Genomic DNA, 24,677 nt, shown 5'->3' with positions numbered 1-24,677 from the left:
CCTTTTCAATTTTACAGAAGAGAAAATTGAGGTCCCAAGAGGTAAAGGGACTTGTTTTCTATGAGTATAACTGAATAAAAATATTAACAACACAAACTCTTTGCTCTTAATAATTATTGTTACCATAGCACAGCAAATACATTCCCTAAATAATTACAAATGACTTAACTGAAGATGGTTTGTTTACATTCCTATGGCTTCACAAACATTAACTTCAATCAACTAAGGTAAACAAGATAAACAAATCAGGAATCAGTTTCCTGAAGTATCTACAAAATTAATCTGAAAAAATATAAAAAATTAATCAATGTCTAAAAATGAACAGCAGGAATCTTCTATGATGAAATCTAGATACATTAGAATTCAATTCAATTTAAAACATGCACTAATATTTCAACCCAACAAACATTATGCACCCAGGTTATTAGCCATGGGACACTGTGTAAGTTCTAAGGATACAAAAATGAAATAAGATGAAATTCTTGGCCCAAGGGAGTTTACAGTAGAATTGGGGAAGAATGAAATACAAATAACTATAATGCAAAAATGTAATAAGAGAAAATATTTTTTTAAAAAACATCAACATTCTTCTAACGATGTAGTATGGCTGTGAGTCATGGAATATACATACATATATATATATATACACATAATATATATACACATACATATATATACATATATACATCCTGTCTCTCCAAACCAATTACAAGCTCTTCCAGGGCAGGAACAAATATCTTCTACTTATCTGTATCATCAGTGCCTTGTGGGTGATCAACACAGATTTGTTGCTGATGATGTTCTGTACTGAAGAATTTCAGAGGTCAGGACTAAGTGACTGATTTGGTATGCCCTGAAATCTGTGTCTCTGTAGTAGAAAGAGTTCAGTAGGCAGCTTCTGCAAACAGGAGAGCTCAAACAGGTTGAAATTGTTGCCAATAGCCCTTCCAGGAGGGAGAAGGAAGGAACTCCTAGCAGCTACAAGGATACAGAAGCTTGAAAGTGAGGCCCTTCCTTCTCTCCAGTAGGGAAGCCCAAAAAAAGTAGTTTTCTTTATGCTCCATGATGCTTTTATAATTAAAAGCAGCAGCAGTTGCTTGGCCCGGAGAATGCCATTAGATGACAGCTGTATTCAATGCAGGATATGGACACCAAACGTATCTCTTTGGTAGCTCAAGTTAAAATGCAAATATTTCTGTTTAGGCTCAGAAGGAGTCACACTACTCTAGGGATTTTGTGCTCGATCTACACATTTATATGCATGACATAATTTCTGGGATGTCTAGTCAGTTCACCGTTAAGCCTGATATAAAGAACTATAGTGTGGAAGTTGTCACCATCCCTTTCCTGTAATCTACCAAAATATCAAAGAGTTATGCATCAAAGAAGGGACATGGTAGAGACATAGCTTCTGCTCCCTTGTCACTGACCATCCTTGAATTGTCATATTTCAGGGATGACAGTTAAAAGCTCTTTGAAATAATTCAAGGAACTATATAAATATATCAGATAAATAAAATATAAAACAGTTCTCAATAAAAATTACTAAAATGAATATTCAAAACTTTCTGCTTTACTAGGATTTAAATGATAAATGTATACTACTTAATAATCAGAAAAATCTGAACTTGAGTAATTTTTTTAAAAAGAGAGATCATTTTAATACTCAGTATTTCTACAGAACAATGTTTTATAGTCAATAAGGATTTTTTAAAAGTACCTATGATATTCCAGGCACTATATCCAGATGCTAGGGCTACAAAGACAAAAAGAAAAACAGTCCTTGCACTCAAAAAGAACTCTATCAGGAGGATACAAATACACACATATGCATATGTATATACATAATAGATACAAAAATCAATACAAGGTGGTTTAAGAAGGGAGGACACTAACTGGGGATACAGAGAAAATCAAGAAAAGCTTTTCATGTAGAAAAGAGTTTGAGTTGTATTTTCACACAAGGGTCCACAATGCAGAGGCAAAAAGGGAATGCATTCCAAACATGGGAAATGGCTATTGCAAAGAATGAAGTAACAGGAAATGGAATTTATAAATGTAATGCATTGGCATCACTAGAAAGTATTAATTAGGTGCTCCCATATCACAGTACTAAACTGGCCTAGGACCTAAAAATCATGTCGATAATGCGAGGAATAAAACCCATGACTCGCTGACGTTATATCACAACTACCTGAGTTAATTTGTCTATTTTTGACTGTAAGTGTTTAAACTACAAGAAAAACTCAATTGCCAAAATTACCAAAAATTCCATCCACAGCAAGATTCACAAATGAAGGAGGAACCATTCAACTATGGCATTTTACTTATATCAGCCTTGTAGCATTTATAATATTCTACTTTGTGTTATCATTATTTATGCAAATAAAATACAAATAAAAATCCATATCTTAACCTTTCTTCCTAAATTTTGTTGGTAGGGACCATGCCTTCTCAACCTTTGTATATTGTACCTCAACACTGTCACACTGCCATATATGTGTATGTACGTATATGTACATATAACACACAATATGTATATTTGGATGTATATATACACACACATATAATATGTATATTACATATACACATATACATATAGTAAGTACTCAACAAATGTGTGATTAAAGAGTCTCCAATAAACAAAATTAACAAATCTGTTTATAAACAAATATAAACTTGTAAGTTGAAAACTTCATATACTTGGACTTTCCGATCTCAGCTCAAAAGTGGAAAAGACTAGAAAGATACTGTCATACAAAGGTAGATCAGAATGCTTGGTCAGTGGTTGTCATCTAAGCCTCAAAAGAGGAAGTATTCATTCATTTATTCAAAAAAGCATTTATTCAGTGCCTATTCTGTGCCAGGAGCTAGGAATATAACTAAAAAAATTATTAACTTCAAGGAACTTATACATACATATACTTATATTGAGGATAAACTGCCTGTAGACATACAGATAAAAAATATATACAGGATTGTTGTTTTACCCTTAAGGACTCCTGTCTCTAAAGGAAATTTTTGTAAGCACTGGAAATTTCAATCAATCAACAAGCATTTTTAAAATATCACCTATGTGTCAGGTGCTGAGAATGCAAGTATAAAAAATGAAACAATATCTATTCACAAGGTGCTTAGTTTTAGGAGGAGAAAACAAGGGCATGCGTAAGGACATACAGCATAAACAAAAAGTGATTAAATATAAAGGAAATACAAAGTAGTTTGGGAATGAAGGACAGAAGCAATTCAGAGGATCAAGACAAAGTTCAATGCAGAAGGCAGCACCTGGGCAGTTTCAAAAAGGAAGAGAACGTTAAAAGGCACAAGTGAGAAGAGAGTGCAGTCAGTGCAAAGCATCAAGATAAGAGTATCATCCAGGAAGAACAAATGGAAGGCCAGTTGGGCTGAATTACAGAGTTCAGGATGGTAAGTAAAGTACAATCGGACTAGAAAGAGAGGTTGGGGTGAGGGGCTAAGTAGAACATTTTATATTTTGAAATACAGGCAACAGGAAACAACTGGAGCCTATTGCATAGGTGTGACACGATCAGATGTGTTCAAGAAAAATGACTTTGGAAGCAGAGTATATGGGGAATTGGAATGGTGAGATATTTAAGGCATGGAGAACAATTAAAAAGCTGTTGCAATCGTTTAAGTGAGAAATGATGAGAACCTAAAGTGAACAGAGAAAGAGGTCAGATGAGAAAAAAATGTTATGAGGGGTAAGAAGACAAGATTTGGCAAATAATGTGGATATACGGAGTGAGGGAGAATGAGGATTTAAGGATAACAGCAAGGTTATAAACGTAGGAGATGGGAAGGATCTTAGACTTCATTATGTATGAGAGAATCCTTCCCCTTCTCTGAAGATATCAAAGACCTACAACTGTCCACTGGGGTGGGAAGGGCAGGGGAATTTGCTTTAAGTCGGTGATATCATGCATATTCTAATCGTCCCTAAGGCAGAGAACAAACTACGTGAATAAATTTTAGGGCAAAACCAGGATTCAATTGCATTGGAACAGATTTCACTCTGCTCTATTGGAAGGGACATCGCTTCAAAGAGAGTTAACTCGGCTTTCTCTTTATCTTGTAAATCTGCCATTGCTTACCCATCACAATAAAGCACAGACAACCATTCAAAATAATGCTCCTCAATTTCCCTTCTGGATTTCAGAAGTTTCAAGAGATGGGGATGATTTAATATTAATAACGTTTAAGTTGGCATGGTAACCGTATAACAGATTTCCTCAGTTCTAAATCCATACTCATTCTTTTTAAGCTATGGTGAAAAAAGCAAATAGAAAATGCACTTCTATTTCAAATAAATTCAGTTATCAAGAAAAAAACAAAAAGCTTGTCTCTCACAGACTCTCGCCAAAATGTCCCTGCATTACTGGGACAACAATCAATTTATTTTATTTCTTACATTACAATTTCATACACTAATTACAGTTTGGCATGCAGTCAGTATAGTTAGCTAAGGAGTCTTCATTTTGTGGCCTTTCAAATAGATTATTTAATATTCGCCTATGTTAATAACTACATTTTAGTGCAGGTGTAGGACACCTTTTTTCATGGAAAAAGTTTTCTCTTAACTACTATAGTACTTGTGAATTACACCAATCAAAGCTTCATGGATTTTAGAGCTAAAAGGTACCTTAGAGATTATCAGGTCTAACCCCTTCATCTTAGATAAGGAAACTGAGGCTCGGTTAAGTTACTTAAGCAAGGTCAGACAGATAGACAGATATGTACTTTCTCCCTAAAGAGATAGTAGGTTTTTAGAGGACAGAGATCATAGTATAATTTTATTTGTTGTTGAGTCATTTTAATCATGGTCCAACTCTCCATGACCCCATTTGGGATTTTCTTGGCAAAGATACCGGAATGGTTTGCCATTTCTTCTCCAGCTCATTTTACAGAGGAGAAAACTGAAGCAAACAGGGTTAAGTGACTTGCCCAGGGTCATATGGTTAGTGTCTGAGACCACATTTGAATTTAGGTCCTCCAGATTCCAGGGCTGGCACTCTAGCCACTATGCCATTTGGCTGCCCTTATAGGGTAATAGTGCTCAATATTTAGCACAGATCTTTAAACAGAGGAGACACTCAAATGCTTATTTTTGATGATTACTATTAAAGATGAAAATGTCACTATAAAGTACTTCTTCAAAGAGAGGTGATGGACTAGAAGAGCAAAATTAGATATTTTGCAATATGGCTGGTGTGTGAATTTAGTTTTGCTTATCTATACATACTTGTAATAATAGAAGGCAATTTATGTGAGGAGAGGAGCTACATGAGGGGAGTGGGTGGGGGAAGGAGCTAAGCATATAGAAAAGAAAGATAATAATGCTGTGAATGTTACAGACATGTTCAGGAGTATCATGAACCAATAGGGCAGTGTTAGTACTATCATGTAAAATTTAATTTGGACTTAATAAAAAAAAAATCTATAGATGATATTCTTGGTTTTATATAAAATTTTCTTTTTCCACCCCAAATTGCCAAATCCAATGCCTTTTCCTCTACTGCCATTCTCCGTGATCTCTATGCACCCTATGATGCTGTTATCATTCAGTCCTCCACACTCCCTTCTTCCTAGTTTTTGCAACACCACTCTCTCCTGGTTCTCCTACATATCTGACTGTTGCTTCTCTGGCACTCTTGCCAGTCCCTCTCTCTGACTGTAGGTGTCTTTTAGCATTCTCTCCTGGACCGTCTTTACTTCTCCCTCTATACTGTCTCACCTGATGATCCCATTAGCTCCCATATGCTCTGTACACTGATGATTCTCAAAGCTACCTTTCCTGCCCCAAACTCTGCTGACCTTCAATCTCTCATCTACAAATGCCTATTGGACATCTCCAACTGGATATGCAGTCGATATCTTAAATTCACTGTGTCTAAAATGGAACTCATGATCTTCCCCCCTAAAACTTCCCCTCCTAACTTCCTATTACTTTAGAAGGCAATACAATCCTCCTAGTTCCTCAGACTTTGTCAAACTTAGGAATCATCCTGGACTCATCACTCTCTTTCACTCCCCATATACAATCTGTTGCCAAAGTCTGTTAATTTCACCTTTGCAACATATATGCTCCCTTCTCTCCCCTGACACTGCTACTGAAGGTCCTCACTGACTCATACCTGGACTACTGCAACAGCCCACTGGTGGGTCTGCCAGCTTCAATCTCTCCCCACTCTAATCCACCCTTCATTCAGCTACTAAACTGATTTTCCTAAAACACCAGTCCAATCATGTCCCCTCCCTGCCAATTCAATATACTCCAGTAGCTTCTTATTGCCTCCAGAATCAAATACAAAATCCTGTCTTTCATTCATAGTCCTTTATAACTTAGCCCCTTCTTACCTTTACAGTCTTCTTAGGCCATAATCCCTGACATCTTCTCTCAAAGGCAGTGACACTGGCTTTCTGGGTGTTCCATGAAAAAGCTACTCCATCCCTCAGCTCCAGGCATTTTCTCTGGCTGCTTCCTATGCCTGAAACACTCTCCCTCCTCCTCTCTGACTACTAACCTCCATGGTTTTCTTTAAATCTCAACTAAAATCCCATTTTTTACTGGAAGCCTTCCCCAACCTAGTTCTAGTGCCTTCTCTCTGCTAATTATTTTACATTTCTGTGTATAGCTTGCTTTGTATAGATTTGTTTACATGTTTCTCCATTAGACATTCACTGAAGCTCAAAGACTGTCTTTTGCTTCTCTCTGTATCCCCAGTATTTAGCACGATATCTTATACATACTAGGTGCTTAATATTTACTGATTTGACATGTAATATTCATGTTTGTTGATGAATATGGATATTTTTCTAACTGAAATCTCATTTTCCTCTTTCCTATCACTATCTTCTCTGAGCTAGTAACAGAAACACCTATCAAAACTCTATAGGAAGCTAGTTACATCTGGCTGATCTTCCTTCCCCTAGAATAAAAGCTATGTAAGATTCAAACTTGAAACCAAATTCAACAAATATTTATTAGGCACCTACTATGCACTGAGAGAGATATGTTTAGATAAGAAATAGTCCCTAGCCTTATGGAGCTTATTATTTATTGGAAGGACATATATAATGAAAAATAATACATGGTAAATACATTAGTGAGGTACAAAGTGCTAAGTTTCAAGAGAAAACCTTTGAATGTGAAGATTAGGGTAAGCTTCCTGGAGAAGGTACTATCTGAGTTTAATTTAATGGAATGAAATTCAAAAGAGGTAAGAGGAAAGAATTCCAGGAATTACACTAGCAAAAGTACAAAAGAAGCAAAATTCAGGGCAAGTACTGTGAAAAACAAGTAACCTAAGATGGTAAAAGGCACAGAGAATCAGTATGGCATATGATTGGAAAAGATGGCATTAGATTATGGGAAATTAAAAAAAAAAAAGGAAATCCAAATGCAACCTTTAAATCATTCTTTATATGCCTTTCTTAAATAAATAGCTATCTTTCATTCTAAGTTATCCTTCAATAAGATATAACGCTGAAAGGAGGAGGATTTTAAAAGATATAGATTCCATTTGACTTTGGCTCTGTTTAGTCTTTTGGTTTTTGGAGGTTCTTTTGTGAACTTGGGTTGGATGGGGATGTGGGAATAGAGCACAGAATGTCAAAGACCCTAAAGGCAATATAAACTCAACCTATATTTAATCTTATCATAGAAAAGCTATGGTATGGTAGAAATAACATTTCCTGGAGTTAGAGAGCCAGTATTTGAATTCTAGGTTCATTATATTAACAACTGTATAATCCCTGCCCAAGTCACTTAACGTTATGAGCCTCAGTTACCTGATCTATAAAATCAAGAGGCTGGACTGATCTCTCTGCAGTTTAGAGGAGGGGAAAGAAAGGGGAAAATAATACAGAATTATTCAGGTCATCAGAGTTTTTACAGGTAAACTTATTGAAAAAAGCCATCATGTGTTCCAGGGATACCACCTCCCACAGTGTTAATGACCTTGGAACTCTTGGCCAGGTAGCAGACCTGTTAAGTTAAACAGACTCTTTGAGAGCCCCTTTTATTTTGTTCTTACTCATTATCTCTTATATTATCGTGATTTGTGTAATCTCCCTTCCCTACTTAATTAAAAATTCCTTGAGACTAGAAGCTGTGTTGAGTCTATCTTAGAGTATAAAAGAAGTTTGCTGAACTACATTAATTCTAAGGTCCCTTCTAGCTATTATCTCAAAAAATGAGGTACTTGTAAAACACTTAGCACAGTGCTTGGCATGTCTTAGCTATAGAAAAATAGTTGTTTCTTCATCTATTTCTAAATCTATGTGATAGGGATCATCTGATGAAACTGATACTGACCAAAAAAAAAAAAGAAAAAGAAAGATTAAATTGGTAGTAAGTTTTAGGATGAAGTGGAGAGGTAGAGACAAGAAACAGAGAAACAAAGTATGCTGTCACAGTAATCCAGGCATAGGATGATCAAGAGATACCAGAGATATTTTAAAGGAAGAAGTTGATAGGTGAAGTGACATCAAGCACACAAAGTGAATGATTTTATAGAGGAGTAAAGGAAAAAAATAAGATAAGTTTTAAATGTGAATGACTAGAAGAATGGTGATTTTATTAACAGAAATAGGAAAAGGAGGAAGGAGAGTCAGTTCACAAGGGTGAATGACTAATTTTAGATGATCACAGAGCATTCAAAGGAACACATCCAGAAGGCATTTAAAAATACAGGGCATTAGAATGGAGGCAAAACTGAAGTAGTTATAATCTCTATTCCATGATCTTTGACCAGTATCACAACTTATCTTTTTGGTTTTTGGTTTGTTTTGTTTTTTTTTAAAACTAAAATCCTTTCTTTGTATGTGTACGGGGAATGAGCCCTGGCTCTAGTTTGTAGACCGAGGCTGAAACCTCCATATCTAAATGCCCACTACGTGTGTGAATTTGGTTTCAGTTTCTTCATTTTTAAAATTATGGAAGTGGATTGAATGACCTTTAAAGTCCTTTCACCTCCAAATCTATGATCTTCTGATCTTCTAATCTAACAATTTATATTGGGAAAAAAAAACTTTCTCCACTCTTAAATCATTGATTTCTACCTACCTTGAATTCAAAGCACAAAATTTCTTCAGAAGATAAACACAGGAACCCTATCTCTTCCTACCATCCATACTGGTATATTTAAAATTTTAATTTCATATTTTATATATAAACAAAATTATTAATTTGGTATTAAAATAAGAAACAAGGTCTCAATATTGTGATATTTATAGCCATACAAAGATAAATTAACATGTGCAGGGCTTTAATGGAACAAGGTACCTAATTTCAAAACAAATATAGAATCTGTTCATCATAGCATTATCCCTATTTAGTTGTGAGAGAATCAAATGGAACAAGCTCTATCCAATGTTCATTTTATTATTATTTCAATTTGGGGGGTTTTAATAGGCAGAATTATAATTAAAGTATAAAAACCTAGCAAGTACCTAAAATTAAAGAATTTTATTCAGCAATTCTCAAAGTAATAAATAAGATTTCACTGTGATTATCTAAAAATCTAAAATGGAGGAACAAAACAAAACGGGATAGCTTTTCTTTTACTGAATTTTCTGACCTTTTTTGGTTTAGAAAGATAGTTCTTTGTAAATGATCTTCAAAGGAGGGTTCTTTTTATGTTAATGATTTGGCAAGTAGCAGCTATTCCTGATAGAATAGTAAAATGACTGGATGTAAGCTCACCATTTAACATTCTGAAATAAATCAAACAATTTTTATCAATAAAGTTTATCACAAAACCTTGAAAATGCAAGATGGGTCTGAGTTAAACAGTATTATGTCAGCTTTTTAATTTTGTTTTAAACAAGGCTATGCCCAAGATTCCTTGGCCAACTTTAAGAAAAGATAGTTGTAACTGCAGCTTTTTGAGGGTAACCCTATTAGTGTAAGGTGACCAGATGTCCTAAATGGGTTTCACCCTCTTGTACCCAGGGGCCATCCACCTCACATTCTATTCTGGATCAAGTTTCTAGCTCTTGTCAGAAATCACCTACATCTTCCCTAAAAAGCTGAGATTAGAAAGCAGGTAAAGAGAGATGACTTGCAAAGTAATTAAAGGTGGTGATTTTTCTTTCTAAAATTGAGAGCTAAGCATTTAAAGTACCAAAGCATAAGTTCACCTAAAATTAGCCCAGTGCTATACAAAAATAGAATAACTGGGGTCCTCAATGGTAAAAGCAAAAATTTCAGAAAGGAGCCCTCTGCCATGAGTAAACTACAAAACAAGTTTTCTCCCCATATTCATTTCCCTGAAACCCCACTAATGAAAGTGTTATTTGTATGGTATTTAAATCTATACAGAAAGAAAAGAGAAGTATTAGGTAGGAATTGCCTCCTTAGATGCTTACTCACTCTTCTTACAACCTTTTACCAACAGAGTTGATCTTCGGCAAATTTGAAAACTTAGCAAATGATCAAATTTTATTTCCCAAATAACCAAGAAGTTGCTTTGCATATTCCTATTAGTATTACCCTTGAGAGAGCTCTGCTTGATCACTGTGAAATGATAGTAAACCCAAAGGCATCATTCTCTAAAGGACTTAGCCCCCACCTGCTTATCAATTCTAGTCCCACACTATCAAATGCAGTTACACAGAAGCCAGCTGTCACAAACCATTTATCAAAGAAAGCATAAGTTATTCTTCTGATCCTTTTCTCTTTCCCCACCTTCTACCTCATTAAGCAGTCTTCCCGTTCCATACCAGTGATCTGAAATATGGCTATTTTACATATTATTTTTGAGATAGTCTCAATTTTCCCTATAGGCTGGAATACAAAGTCTTCTATAGTTTGACTACGTCCATGAAAACTGACCATGAGCAGTGGCAGTATTCTGTAAGCTCTTCTTAAAACTAAAATAAGATACTTCATATATTCCAAAGTCCAAAATATCTTCTACTGTAGCCACATTATTCATGACTTATGGGTTTTTCACAATATGTCTATAAATCATGGAAAGAAGAAGTTCAAATAAATCCAGAAAGATTAAAATATACTATGCATTTATTCACACATCTAAAATCCTATTTCATATTTTTCATTTCCACTGAAAATAAACAGAGGAGTTTAGGAAGTAATGGTATAAATAAGCACATTTAGTTTTTTGTAACTGATCTCCCTTGCTATCTTTGACTCCCTTTCTGGGTGTTTATGACTGCCTCCAGTTTCTCTTTTACTGTTTCTGCTTTTCTCTCTCCCTGCCATTCCCTTCTGCATCCTGTCTCTTCCTCAGTGTCTATGTCATAGAAATCAGACAAGGACTGGAATGCTCCTAATATGCTCATAATGGAAACTCATACAAAAATTAGCAACACATCTTCATATATGTCGTGCTTTTTTCTCCTCTTGGTTTTTATAACAAGCTTCTCACTAGCTGTCCCAATTCTCACTTTTCTCCAAGGAATTAAAAATGTTGAAGCTAAAATAAATTTCTGCCTGCTTTTATTAGTCTTTTCTTCTGTCTTCCATGTTTATCTTTAGTTTCCATTAAACAAGTCTCACACTCAAGCATCACATGCAAAAACTGTACCATCTAAAACTGGAGGAGAAAAAATTGCCCCATTATGTACTTCAATGGAAAGAGCACTGTAACTGAAATCAAAGGACCTGGGTTTAAGTCACTTTACTTCACTGGGCCTCAATTTTTCCATCTGTAATAGGGAGGGGTTAAACCAGATGGTCCTTCTAGGTATACATTCTATGCCCTTTTGGTAACATTGTGATTAATTCTGAACAGGACAAAATTCTTTACTTCTACACACAAACTAAGTGCTAGCACCTAAGAAAAGCTATCCTAAGCAGATTTTTTTTAATGCATTTGAATAGTAATAACAAAATTTGGTTTTACAACATGCTCTGTCTACAAACATATTCCAATACATATAGTTTAAATATATGTAAAAAGTATCATTTATCCTCATAGTTTAGTTATAAGTCAAATCAAATGTAAAATACATCATAACCTTCAGAGCTGTTCCATTCTGCTCACATTCTTAAACATTTCTTTCCACACCAACTTAGTTTCCTTTGTAAATCCACTTGGAAAGAGATCTGGACTAAGGATCCAAAGATCTGGGTACAAGTCTAGGTTCTACTACTTACTAGCTCAGACACTGTGCAAATCCTTTAATCTCCCTAAGCCACAGTTTCCTCATCAATAAGTTGAGGCAAATAATATTTGAACAGTTTTACCTGTGAGGAAAACACAGGTTATTAGAATCAAATAGGATAATATAAAATACTTCGTAATGAAACACAAACGTAGGACATTTTTTCATCTTCATCTCAACTTTATATATCCTCTACTCCTACTCTACCTGTTTTTGTCAACTCCACTCTTAATTTTTTACTCCATCACACTGGTTCAGGCTTCATTTGCCTCCCTTATCAGTCTCTACTTATGACAAGCTAGTTCAATAATATGCTTGCTACCCCCTCAGAATCTCTCAAACACCCCTCTATGCTGACCAACTCCCAAATTCTGTATAGCTTCCCAGTACCTAATATTGCAAGATAAAGTCACAAAAAGGTGCCAATTATAAAGTTACTATAATTTAATGTGCTATAACACCTCTTTTTTAATACTAATATTGATATCAATTAATAGCAATATAACTGAGTTATAGAACACTATATACCTAGAACACAGTGACAAGAGCTTTTTCATTCATTCGTTCAATCATTTGTTCATTCATTTATTCACTACTGTCTCCAAAGAAATGAAACTGAAAATCACCAAGGCAAAGGAGAGGGGGTAGTCATGATGGGTATGAGCTAGTTGCCAACATATTACAAATGAGACATTAGAAAGGAGATAAAAAAGTAAAGGAAGTTACCAAAAAATGTACATACAAAAAAAGATGGAACAGTCAAGTGGTAAGAACAAAAAGCAACCTTTAGACAGTAAATGTACTCCACTCGTAGGCTCGTGATGTCAAGGAATGAGAACTATGCCCAGCAGTATACTGGGCGGACATCCTGTGACAAACTTATGGAAGACATGGACAAGAATAGAACAGAATTGACAAACACAGATGGTTGCAATCTGCATCTGCATCATTTAAGGAAATAGTCATAAAAATGAGATCAAAGATAAATCTGAGTGTTCTAGCATAACATCACCTCTCTATATTTACCTAAAATTTTATAATTACAAAGTACTTTCCCATTCACTATTTAATCTGCTTTTCAATGAGATGAGTATTATTAGACCTATTTACAGTTAAGGAAACTGAAGGTTTTGTGATCACCCCAAGTTATACCACTAGTATATAAGAGCTGAGTCTAGAATTTAGGTCTTCTAGCTATAAATCTACACATATTTCACTGTAACTAGTATGTTAAAGATTCTCAACTGGGCTCCCACTGCTGGTTCTATGTATTCTACAATCCTATTATTCATCTTATAAACTCTGTTAGCATTGTCACAAAGGCTACTTCTAAACCTTATTATTCACTACATACAAAGCACTGTCTTATCCCCTTGGAAGACAAAAAGTTTGGATGAGAGGACCCTTGCCCTCATGGTTGCTTACAGGCAACAACTACTACTATTTTACTGAAGATATACGTCATCATTTCTAAGTTCTCTCAACTTTCCTTCCCTCCACCCCAAAATTTTTCAATCACTACTTTTTCTTTGCTTCAAACTCTGAAGTAGCCCAATGGAAGGAAAAGGACTAAACAACTGTGATATTCAATGTAGGCATTAGATTTCCCCAATAAAGAGAAAAATAAACATAAGATCAGAGAGGAAGAATGGGAAGGGACTTCAGAGATTCTCTATAGCCCAATCTCATCATTTCACAGTTAAAGAAAAGGAGGCTAAAGAAGATCGCCCCATGTTACAAAGGTAGCAAGCCTAAGAGTAGGATTACGCTGACCAAATGAGCTCTGAAGTCATTTCTGGCTCTAAATCTATGATCCCATGCAGTTCTTTGAAGATACCAGAATTGCAACCAAAAAAAAAAAAGTAGGGATACTAGGTAGGTATGTCTTTTTAATGTTCCTCCCTCTAAGCTGGATAACTCCAATAGAAAGATAAGCAAAAAAGGAAAATATAAAATAGAATGAATTGTTGGAAAAACTAGATTTGATTGACCTATGGTTACTTCTAAATGGAAATGTTAAAGAGTAAACATCCCATAGCACCTTTACAAAAAGAAATACATGAAACTCACAAAAGAATATTAAAAGGCAGATAAAATAAACACATCTGTCACAGGCCATAATGCAAAGAAATGAAGGCCCAAAAAGGTAGAGACACCTGAAAAGAAACTAAGTGACAATATACGAATGATTGCTAGGTCAAGAAACAAACCACAGAAACGAACTATGCTAAAGACCACAACTGAACAGTATACCAAAATTTATTGGATGCAGTTAAAACATCCTCAGAGCTAAATCTTTATGTCTTGAAAATTATGATACTGAGGATCACAGTACTAAATATGTAATTAATAAGATCAGAAAATAAAACACATTAGCAACTCTAAAAAAAAATTCTGAAAATCAAATGATTAGGTAAACTCAAAAATTATGACTAGATACCTGGTAAAAGAGCTTTCAGTTTCAAGACTAAAAAAATTGATAAGCCATTAGGCAACCTAATAAAAAAAGCAAAATTAAAATATAAAAATTAAAAAATGAGTATGGCAAATTCACAAAGGGAAGTAAAATGAATTATTTGAAACTATACAATCATACACCAGCAAAACCAAGAATATAAAAGTAATTGATGAGTATTACCAAAAAAATATCTAAAGTAACAAAACAAGAAGTAGATATCCTATCCAATCTCATAAAAATAAATTGAACAAACTATGACTGAAACTATGGGGGGTGGGGAGGAAGGGAGAGGAACCCCAGGCCAAATGGATTTAGAAGTGAATTATATCAAACATTCAAAGAACAATTAATACATGTTACAAAAAATTTTTCAAAAGTAGAGACAAAAGGCACTGTACCAAACTCCTTTCAAGAGGCAAATATGGTCCTGACACTTAAACTAGAGAGAAACAAAGGAGAGAATGAGAAAAATAAACTCATTAAAAAAATATAGATGAAAAAATGTAAATAAGAGTATAAACCTATAGCAACATATTTATAAAAGAATTCACTGCAACTAAGATGGATGCATACCAGGAATATAAGAATAGTTAGGAAAAGAATTAGTATAATTAATCACAAAAATATAAGGAAAAAAATTTCAATAGATGGAAAAGTCTGACAAAAATAAAACATTAATTTACTCATTCAATCATTCATTCTACAACGTTCAACAAGTATCTACTGTGTACCAAACATGATGATAGGAGCTGCAAAGGCAAAGACAAAATGATTAAACTGTCCCGTCCTCAAGGAACTTCATTCCATTCAAAGGTAACAATCTGTAGATAGAAAATTAAATATGAAATAGCTGCAAAATATTTAGTTACAAAAACTAAAATGCTTAATAAGGCAAGGAAGTGCCATTTTTAGTACGAGCAAAAGCATGTGTTTATAACTAATAGCCAATTTTTTTTGCAATGGGAAAACAAGAAAATCTTTCCTTGTACGAACATGGATAGTCTGTTCTGCTCACATTTATGACATAGTTCTAAAAAGGCTAACTATATATCAATATGACAAAAAAATAAGTTAATAAGTTAACATTTATATATCACACACCATGCTAATTACTTCAAATTATTATTTCATTTGATCCTCAAAAAAAATCCTGGGACATGGGTACCAATTATCATCTCCATTTTACAGATGAGGAAACTGCGGCAAACAGTGAAAGTGACTTGCTTGGGTCACAAAGCTATTAGTTGTCTTAAGGTTGAATTTGAACTCAGGTCTCAATGACTCCAGGCCCTGCATTCCATCCACTGTGCCATTTAGCTATCTCAAATTAAAGGTATAAACATCACCAAAAAGAAAGTAAAATTATCTCTATTTGTAGATTACATGATGGTGATCTAAGCAAATCTCAAAGAATGAGTGAAGAAGTTAACTGAGATAATTAATAATGTCATCAAGGTGCTAAAATACAAAGTAAATACATAAAAATCATCAGAATTTCTAAGCAGAACTAACAAAAACTTTGGAATAATCAACAAATTCATTAAGCGCCTCCGTGCAAATCAGGATACAAAGACAAAAATAAGGCAGTCTCTGTCCTAAGAGCTTACATTTTTTTCTCCTAAGGGGATGTTTACAAGTAAGTAAATACTGGGTCTATGCAAAATAACATATAGTGATTTTTTTTAGGGGAGGGTAACAATTTAGGAGAAACCAAAAAAAGCCTTTTCCAAGAAGCCTATTAAGGTGACCCTCCAAGGGAATGAAGGACACCAACAGAGAGAGAAGGTGAGGAAGGTGAACATTTCATGCATGAAGGAGAGCCTGTGCAAAGGCATGGAAAAGGGAGACAAAATGTCACTTTGGGAGAAGAGCAAATAGATGGTTTGGCTTGAGCAAAGAGGGCATGATGGAGAGTAATTTGTTATCAGTCTGTAACACTGGGATAAATTGGCCATCTCCATCAGCAATAGTCCCATATCTCTCCTGTCTTTGGTAGTTAAACTTGAAAAGGAACATCTACCACAATGGCTTCCTCTTCCTTTTCTCACACTTGCTTAATTTTTATAGCCTAGACTTCAGACCTCATCATTCCACAACAAAACTACTCTCTCCAAAAGTACTAACAATCTAATTGTCAAATCTAATGGCTTTTTCTCAATCCTCATTCTTCTTAACCTCTTTGTAGTCCTCCAATGTGGTCAGGCACCCTCTCCTTGAAACTCTCTTCTCTTTAGGTTCTCTTCCTACCTGGCTGACTGTTCCTTCTCAGTCTACTTTGCTGAATATTTATCCAGGTCATACACAATCACCGTGGGTGATCCACAGGGCTCTGTCCTGGGCACTCTTTTCTCTTCATACTGTTTCACTTGATGATCTCATCAGCTCCCATAGATTCAATTATCATCTCTGTGCTAATGATTCTCAAATCTATTTGGCCAGTGCTAACCTCTCTAGTGACCTTCAGTATCACATCTCCAACTGCCTATCAAACATTTCAAACTCAGTGTCAAGGACTCAACATATCCAAAACTGAATTCATCTTCCCTCTTCAAACCCAACCTTCCTCTTAACCTCCCTATAACTATCGAGAGTACCACTATTCTCCCAGTCACCCAGGCTCACAACCTAGATGTCATCCTTGACTCCTCACTCTCTCTCATCCCTCCATCCCCTTCATATCCAATCTCTTGCCAAGACCTGTCCATTTTTACCTTGAAACATCCCTGGCATTCTCTTGTTTCTGTCTTCTGATTCTGCTACCACTTGGTGCAGGGCTACTTCACACCTGGACTATTACACAGCTAGTAAGTGTTGTGAGGTCATATTTGAACTCAGGTCTTCCTGACTCCTGGCTCAGCACTCTCTCCACTAAGCCACCTAGCTGCCCTATGTGCCTGTCACATAGCAAGTACCTTATGAATGTTTATAGACTGACTGAAATACCACACAAGGCACTTATATTTTATGCTAAAGGCAATGGTGAGCCACTGAGGCTGTTTTTGAGCAGAGGAGTGATACGATCAGATCTCTTTAGTCATACCAGTTTGACACCTGTGTAGTAGGAGAACCAAGGAGGAGACATGACATCATCAGATGTCATGAGGGACTGACCAGAATGACAGTGGTATAAGAAAAGGGAAAAGATGAAAGAGATGTTGAGACTGAGGAATAAGGAAGACTTGGCATTTAGAGGGTGAAAGAATATTGGATGAAGGAGAACAAATGCTGATGAATGAATACTTGACTGATTGTTTTCCCCATTCCTTGGCCTTACATCCAATTAGTTCCTAAGTCACACAGATTTCTAATTCCTAAATAATTTTGTATTTATCTCCTACTGCCTCTTCTTACTATCATTGCCCTACTTTAGGCCTGTTACCTAAAACTATATTTTAAAGCTTAATTGGAGTTCAAACATGATTTTTTTCTGTCCTCATTTTATATGGGGTAACTGAGACCCTGAGAGATTAAAAAGTGACCAAAAGTCACAGAGCTAGTTAGAAAAGGATCCAGAACCAGAATCCTGGGCTCCTAATTTCCAAATAAGTACTTTTTCTAAGATACTGTCTTCCAACCTTTTTCCTGGCCTACCAACAACATGGAATGTAGAAAGATGGCATGGTGGATAGAGTGTCAGGCTTGAAATCAGAAAGACTCTTCCTTCTGAGTTCAAATCTGGCCTCAGACACTTACTAGCTGTGTGACCCTGGTCAAGTCACTTATTTAAATAACCCTTTTTGCCTCAGTTCCTCATCTGTGAAATGAGCTGCAAGAGGAAATGGCAAACTACTCCAGCATCTTTGTCAAGATACCCCCCAAATGAGGTCTTGAAGAGTTGGACAAGACTGAACAACAACACCACCACAAGGAGGGGACCAGAAATCACACCTAGAGCAGATCTTAAAACTTTTTCTACTGGAGCCTTTTTCACAGCTTTTGTTGGGCTCCAGTCAGCCTTGCATGGCCTGAGGGCATGCACAGTGCCAAGTGAACATGCTTTCTGTTCAGAACCAAGGGGGCAGGGAAGTTGTGCACATGGGCAAGTGCTGCCAGAACACCTAGGATTCATTATATGTTTGATTGCTAATTAACTTTTGGTTTCTGCGCGTTCAGAAACCTTTTTACTGTTGCGAAATTTTTCGAAAACCCATATGGGCTCTCAACCCACAGTTGAAGAAATGATGATAGAGTACTGTGTCCAGTTATGAGGATTATACTTCAGGAAGCACATTAAGAAGCTAGAGCACATCCAAAAGAAGGCAATGAAGATGATAAAGAAGTCGGGAGCCACTACATAACAAAAACTGGTTGAAGAGACTAGGAATATTTTGCCAAGACTAAGGGAAATGTGATCACTGACTTCATGGGTAGATTGTCATATGGAACAAGATGGACTTGTTTTGCTTCATCTCAGAAGTTAAAACTAGGAACAATGGATGGAAGTTGCAAAGATGCAAATTTCAGGTTGATAAAATGAAAAATTTTTTATCGATAAAAGAGTTGTACAAAAGCAGAAAGAGCTGCTTTAGGAGGGGATGGGTATTCCCCAACAATAAAGTTCTACAAACACTGAACGACTACTTAACATACAGGTGATTCTTGTTCATGTGTGACTTGAACCTACATTATCTCAAAGTACCTCAGAGGTGAAAGAAAATTATGCCAATTTCCTTACTGATCTTACAATCTTATAGTCTCTCCCCTTCCAATACATACAACTGTCAAACTTATTATTACTAATTGATCTGATATATGTATATATATATACATATATCAGACTCAAAGTTTCAAGGGTCCTCAATGTCTATAAAATTAAAATTCCCTAGCCTGGCTTTTAAATTTCTCCATGCTTTGGGTCAACCCACACCTTTACAATCTTATCTTTTGCTACCCATTCCCCTAAATATCTTAAGCTCCAGTTCAACTGCACTAATGGACAGTTCTCAAAGATGTTTTCTAGCTACCATCACTCTTGTCATTTTCTCTGCCCTCCTTATTCTATCTATAAAAATCCTACCCATCTTTCAAGATATAAATCAAATGCCACTTCCTCCATTAAACCTTTTCTCTGATCCACACATCTGGAAGTGCTCTCCTCACTCTGAAATCCTTTAGCACTCTTTCTCCCTTTCTCATAGTACTTACTACTTTACCTTGTATTATATTTACCTGTACACATTTTACATTCCATCTTTTACCCATTGTAGAGTAGATAAGTTCACTGAGGGCAGGATTTGTTGTTTTTTTTTAATCTTTTTATCTCCAGTATTATCTATCTTGAATATAGCAGGCACTTAAGAAACATCTATAAACTTGATTTCTGTTGCATTATAGTTCTTCATGTATTTATCTGAACCCCCTTATTGTACTGTAAGTCCTTAGGCACAGATGGGTACGTTCATCTATGTTATTTCCCCAAAGTGCTAAAGGTACAGGGTACGGTATATACATTAGTGAACATTTTAAAACTGATACCCCTATGCCTTAAATCAAGCTCCATGCCCACTATACCTCCTTTTCTTGACTCTAAATTCATTTCCCTAGAAATTCTACACTGAATTACTTCAATCTCTTTCTACAACTATTCCCTACAAGTGTCTTTATAGTTTATTTGTAACAACTTCCTTGGTCTAAGAGCATTATCTCTAGCTGTAGGGGAAGTAACAATATACATATTCCTACTATTATTTGCAACTAATACTGGTTCTCAGTGGGCTAAATTTCAAACAGCTACTTTTAAAAACTCCAAAGTATATGACTATTGCATGCCATATCATTAATGTGAAATATACATTTAAAATAAAATGAAATATGAAACACTGTGATGAATTATGTTCAATTCAAGTATTGGAGCTTTACAAAATATAGGTTAACACTTTTGTTTTGACTAGTTTTACCACTTAAGCATTAAAATTTGGAAATAAGGTCTAATTCATTTTGTAAAGATTTGGCTTAGTAAATAATTTTATTTACCTAATTCATCCAACAAATAGATTGCCTGTCCTTTGCAAGATGCTATGGGAAACATGACAAAATCCCTGTTTCCAGAGAAGCATTTGATAAGGATGCCATTCTAACTGAGGATGTAAGATATATTTAAATAACTGCAAACAAGGAAATATATTAGGCACTATGGTGGAAGGGAAACAACCCTTGATTTAGAATATAGGATTGCTACTTACCTGTGTGTCTGTGGGCAAGTTAATTCACCTCTCTGACCTGTTTCCCAAATGCTAACAAGATGTTTGACCAGGAGATATACTTTTAAGGTTCCTTCCAAATGCCTAACATTCTGTGACAGTTTGACTCTGACTCCTCAGATCCCAAGGTTTGGATAACCACCATCTTCATACCTTTGCAGAAGCCTTTCTTCTACCTCTAATATACTCTCGCCTAGATATTTGAATTCCCTACCTTCCTACAAAAGTCAGAGAAGGTTTATTCTCATTTGTCTCATGAAGTTTCTGATGCCCTCACCCTCCAAATAACTCTGTATCTACTTGAGATTTATATTCAGTGTTTACTTTCCATGCTGTTTCTGCCCAACTGAATATAAGATACCTGAGAACAGGAACTGTGGCATTTCTGTCTTTGTGTCTTCAGAACCCAGTACAGTGTCTAGCACTACTACTAAATGAAGTAACTTATTAAAAAATGCCATGTGAGTGTCACAGACAATAACCACAAGTAGATTATAACAGTATAATGTATAATCATGTAATGACTTTTGGTTCAGATGATGGGGAATATTTTCTGCAGGAAACAAGATTTCAGTTATGTTGAGGAATAGTTCAGATTACCAATGGCAGAAATGTGAGCAAATAGAGATGGAAAAGTGTAAGGCATATATATGCCAGATGTGTCGTAGCCTAATTTGGTTGAAGTAGAGGGACTGTGTAAGACAGCAATGAAAAATAATACTTGAAAAGTAGGATGGGCCAGATTAACTGGATGGCTGAATAATGCACATGCTGTAAGGATAAGTGAAATGTACATCAAATATATAACCCCTTAAAGAAACCAATGTCTGAGCCCTCTCTGAATCTCCAAGTACTTGATAAATGTTACTTTAAGCAACGAAGTTTATTTGTGATGAAGGATTCCCATAGAAGGGAAAAGACTAAGTATGGGAAATAAAGGGGACCTGTTCAAAGCTTAGAAACCAAGACATGAGTAAAACTGGGCACAAACTTTTGGAAAAGCAACCTTACATCCAAATTGGTGTAAAACTGCAAAATTTTCAATTACTTCACTGTAAATAGCCCTTACTTACATAATGCTTTCAACCATGATCAGGTGTGTCAAGTAGGGAACTACAAACCCTCAATTTATTCAGATAACTTTTTACTACTTGTAGATTGTATCCAACATAGTTCTACGTGATCCAAACACATCTGAATCATTTCAAAAACCCTGTAATCCAAATGATTACATCACCTTCAGGATATAAGGTTCTTCCTTATATCACACTGTCATCAAGAACATGAGTAAGCATCAGATGTTAAATATGAGGGCACACACTTCCTTGTTGAGAAACTATTTCATTTATCCAGGGATGCAAAGGATCTTTCACATATGTCTACACACAGAGAGAACACCAATAACATAGAAATCCTAACAAAACCCAATCTCAAATAAAGGCTGAAAAGCAGGAAGAACACCCTAATTCTGTACTTATATACAATAAAGAGCCCTTTTCACACACACACACACAGTTCAGGGCCCAAAAAGATACCATGTTAATTAATCTTCACCATCCCTGTCTGGCCTGAGGTTGGGTGGAAGATGTATTGCTGATGATGAACCTGGGGCATGAACAGGTAAAGTAACTGATCCCACTTATAGACATGGCCTAGACAAAAAAACAACCACCCAAGTTCCCTGCCAGTTCTAAACACTAGCCAGTGTCTTTTCTCGTTACAATGGGAATGCTACTTGAAGGACACAAGATCCCCCACCCAATAACCTCCGATTCCAACGAGTAAGCTAAGACTACAGTAAAGGTGACAGAATGACTCATCCATCGACCCCATCTCTTGGGCACAGCGGGCTTCGGGGCACCACCGGTGTGCCCACCTTCACCTGAAAGGTCTACTTCAAGGGCACGTTATCACTGGATTGCAAGCTCTCTTTTTTAAGACTGCCCGGAAGGAGAGCAACTTTTTTGGGGGGTGGGGGTGGGGAGAAGTTGGCTGAAGAGCCTTCTCCTAAGAATCAAGCCCAGAGTAATTTAATTCAGACCCACTCTCCAAGCATCCCTCCCTATATTCTGCAGTGCCTCGCCGAGCAGCCCTTACCCTGGGTCCTCGGGACTTGGATCTGCCCAAGAACCCGGGGGGCTTTATTCTAAGGCTGGAGCTGGAGGGGAAAGGTCTGGTCACAATCTGGTCACAGCCCCCTCCCCCGGGCACCTGCAGGGCGGAAGCCAAGGCCCTCTGCCCTCCCCGCCCCTGTCCCCGGGGCAGGGGGCCCCCAGAATCCCGCCGCCCCAGGCCGCGGGGGGCCGCCCGCCGCTCACCGGGTCCGCAGGGCCTGCCAGGCGGCGTCGATGTCGGCGTACAGGTTCTTCTCCGAGGGCTTGCCCGAGCTGACGCCGTAGCCCGAGTAGTCGTACGAGAAGATGTTGCAGTTGATGCGCGAGCCCAGGCCGATGTAGAAGCTGCACATCTGGCCCAGGTCCACGGCGTTGCCGTGCGAGAAGAGCAGCGTGTAGCGGCTGCTGGGCGCGCAGCGCACGAACATGCAGCCCAGCCGGTTGTCGCGGGCCGTGCGCGAGAAGAAGACCTCGACGGCGTCCAGCTCGCGCTGCGAGTACTGCCAGTCCGCCCGCTCGCTCAGGTGCAGGCTGCACGCCCCGGCCGCCTCCTCGGACGCCGGCGCCGGCTGCGGCTGCTGCTGCGGCTGCTGCTGCGGCGCCGGGGCCGGGGGCTGCTCCCCGCGCTGCTCCGGGGCCAGCACGGTGTAGGTGGGCTCGGGCGGCAGGAAGGCCAGCTTGGCGGCGATGCGGCTGGGGCAGGGCGGGCAGCAGAAGAGCCAGCACAGCTCGCCGAGGGAGAAGCCGTTCATCCTGGGGCCTGGCTCGGGCATCGGGACGGACGGCCGCCCGCCAGCCCGCGCGGCGGAGGGGGAGGGGGCGGAGGACAGGGGTGGCTGGAGCCCGGGGGAGGAGGGCGGAGGCGGGGCCCGCCCGCCCGCTGGGCCCGGCCCGGCCCGACCTGCCGCGGCGCGGCGCCGGAGGGAGGTCACCAGCCGCGGCCCCGCGACGGGCGCATGGCGCCGGCGCCTCAGGCCCGGGAGCGGGAGCGGGAGCCGCACACAAAGCTGGCGGAGGCGGCGGCGGCGGCCATGGCCGGCTCGTCTTGGCCCCCCCCACGCACACACTCACTACACGCTCACACACACATTCACACACACACCCCCTTCTCCACGCCGCCGCCGCCGCCACAACTTCCGGGTTAGGCTGCGGCTGCTACAGCATGTTCCCCCCCCCCCCCCGCGGGAGCCCCGGGGCCTGCCCACCTAAGCCGGCGAGACGTGCGGCGGCAGCGGCCCCGACCGGGGGCGGGGTGGGACCCGGCGTCTCGTGGCGGGCCGCGGCCCCGTGCGCCGGCGGGAGCGGGAGCGCGAGCGCGGAGGGCCCGCAGCCTCGTCCCGCAGGAGCCTGCGCGCTGCCCGAGGCATCCTGGGGGATCCGAGCGCGCGCCCCAGACGGACGGGGGGAGGGGAGGGGACGGGTGCGCGCCGTGGTGGGCTCCGCTCGCGCCCCCCCCCCCCCCGCCGCAGGCCTCGAGTGCGGGGCTGCGTAGGCGGCCTGGGGGGAGGGCCGGAGGGGTGCGGGTGCGGGTGCGGGTGGGATGAAGGTGCCGAGGACTACGGGCGCGAACAGGCTTCGTCCGCCCGGACACAAGTCCTGAAAAACTGGACGGGGGAGGGGGGGGCGCGGGCGGAGTGAGGGAGTGAGTGAATGAATGGATGGATGGATGAATGAATGAACGAGTGAGTGAATGAGTGAGTGGATGGGATTGCATCAGGAAGGGGCCCGGTGCGTGGAGCCGGGGCCAAGAGTCTG

General features: G+C 38.7%; 1 protein-coding gene across 2 annotated transcripts in view; it reads right to left on the bottom strand.

Annotated features, from left to right (window-relative positions):
- ABHD17C (abhydrolase domain containing 17C, depalmitoylase) overlaps positions 1-23,823 on the bottom strand; it is a 70,556-nt gene extending 46,733 nt beyond the window's left edge. The window contains exon 1 of one of the 2 annotated variants that reach the window (XM_072619202.1): positions 23,127-23,823. In XM_072619202.1, coding sequence (XP_072475303.1) covers positions 23,127-23,695 — 569 coding nt within the window. In that variant the 5' untranslated portion in view covers positions 23,696-23,823. The remainder of the gene's footprint in view (positions 1-23,126) is intronic. The other variant, XM_072619211.1, reaches the window with a different exon arrangement.
- Between the last annotated feature and the right edge of the window lie 854 nt (positions 23,824-24,677).

This window comes from Notamacropus eugenii, chromosome 1 (assembly GCF_028372415.1).
Source record: "Notamacropus eugenii isolate mMacEug1 chromosome 1, mMacEug1.pri_v2, whole genome shotgun sequence".
NCBI classification, from domain to species: Eukaryota; Metazoa; Chordata; class Mammalia; order Diprotodontia; family Macropodidae; genus Notamacropus; species Notamacropus eugenii.
The sequence above is the reverse complement of the archived record's forward strand: the minus strand, read 5'-3'. Positions and strand labels throughout refer to the sequence as shown.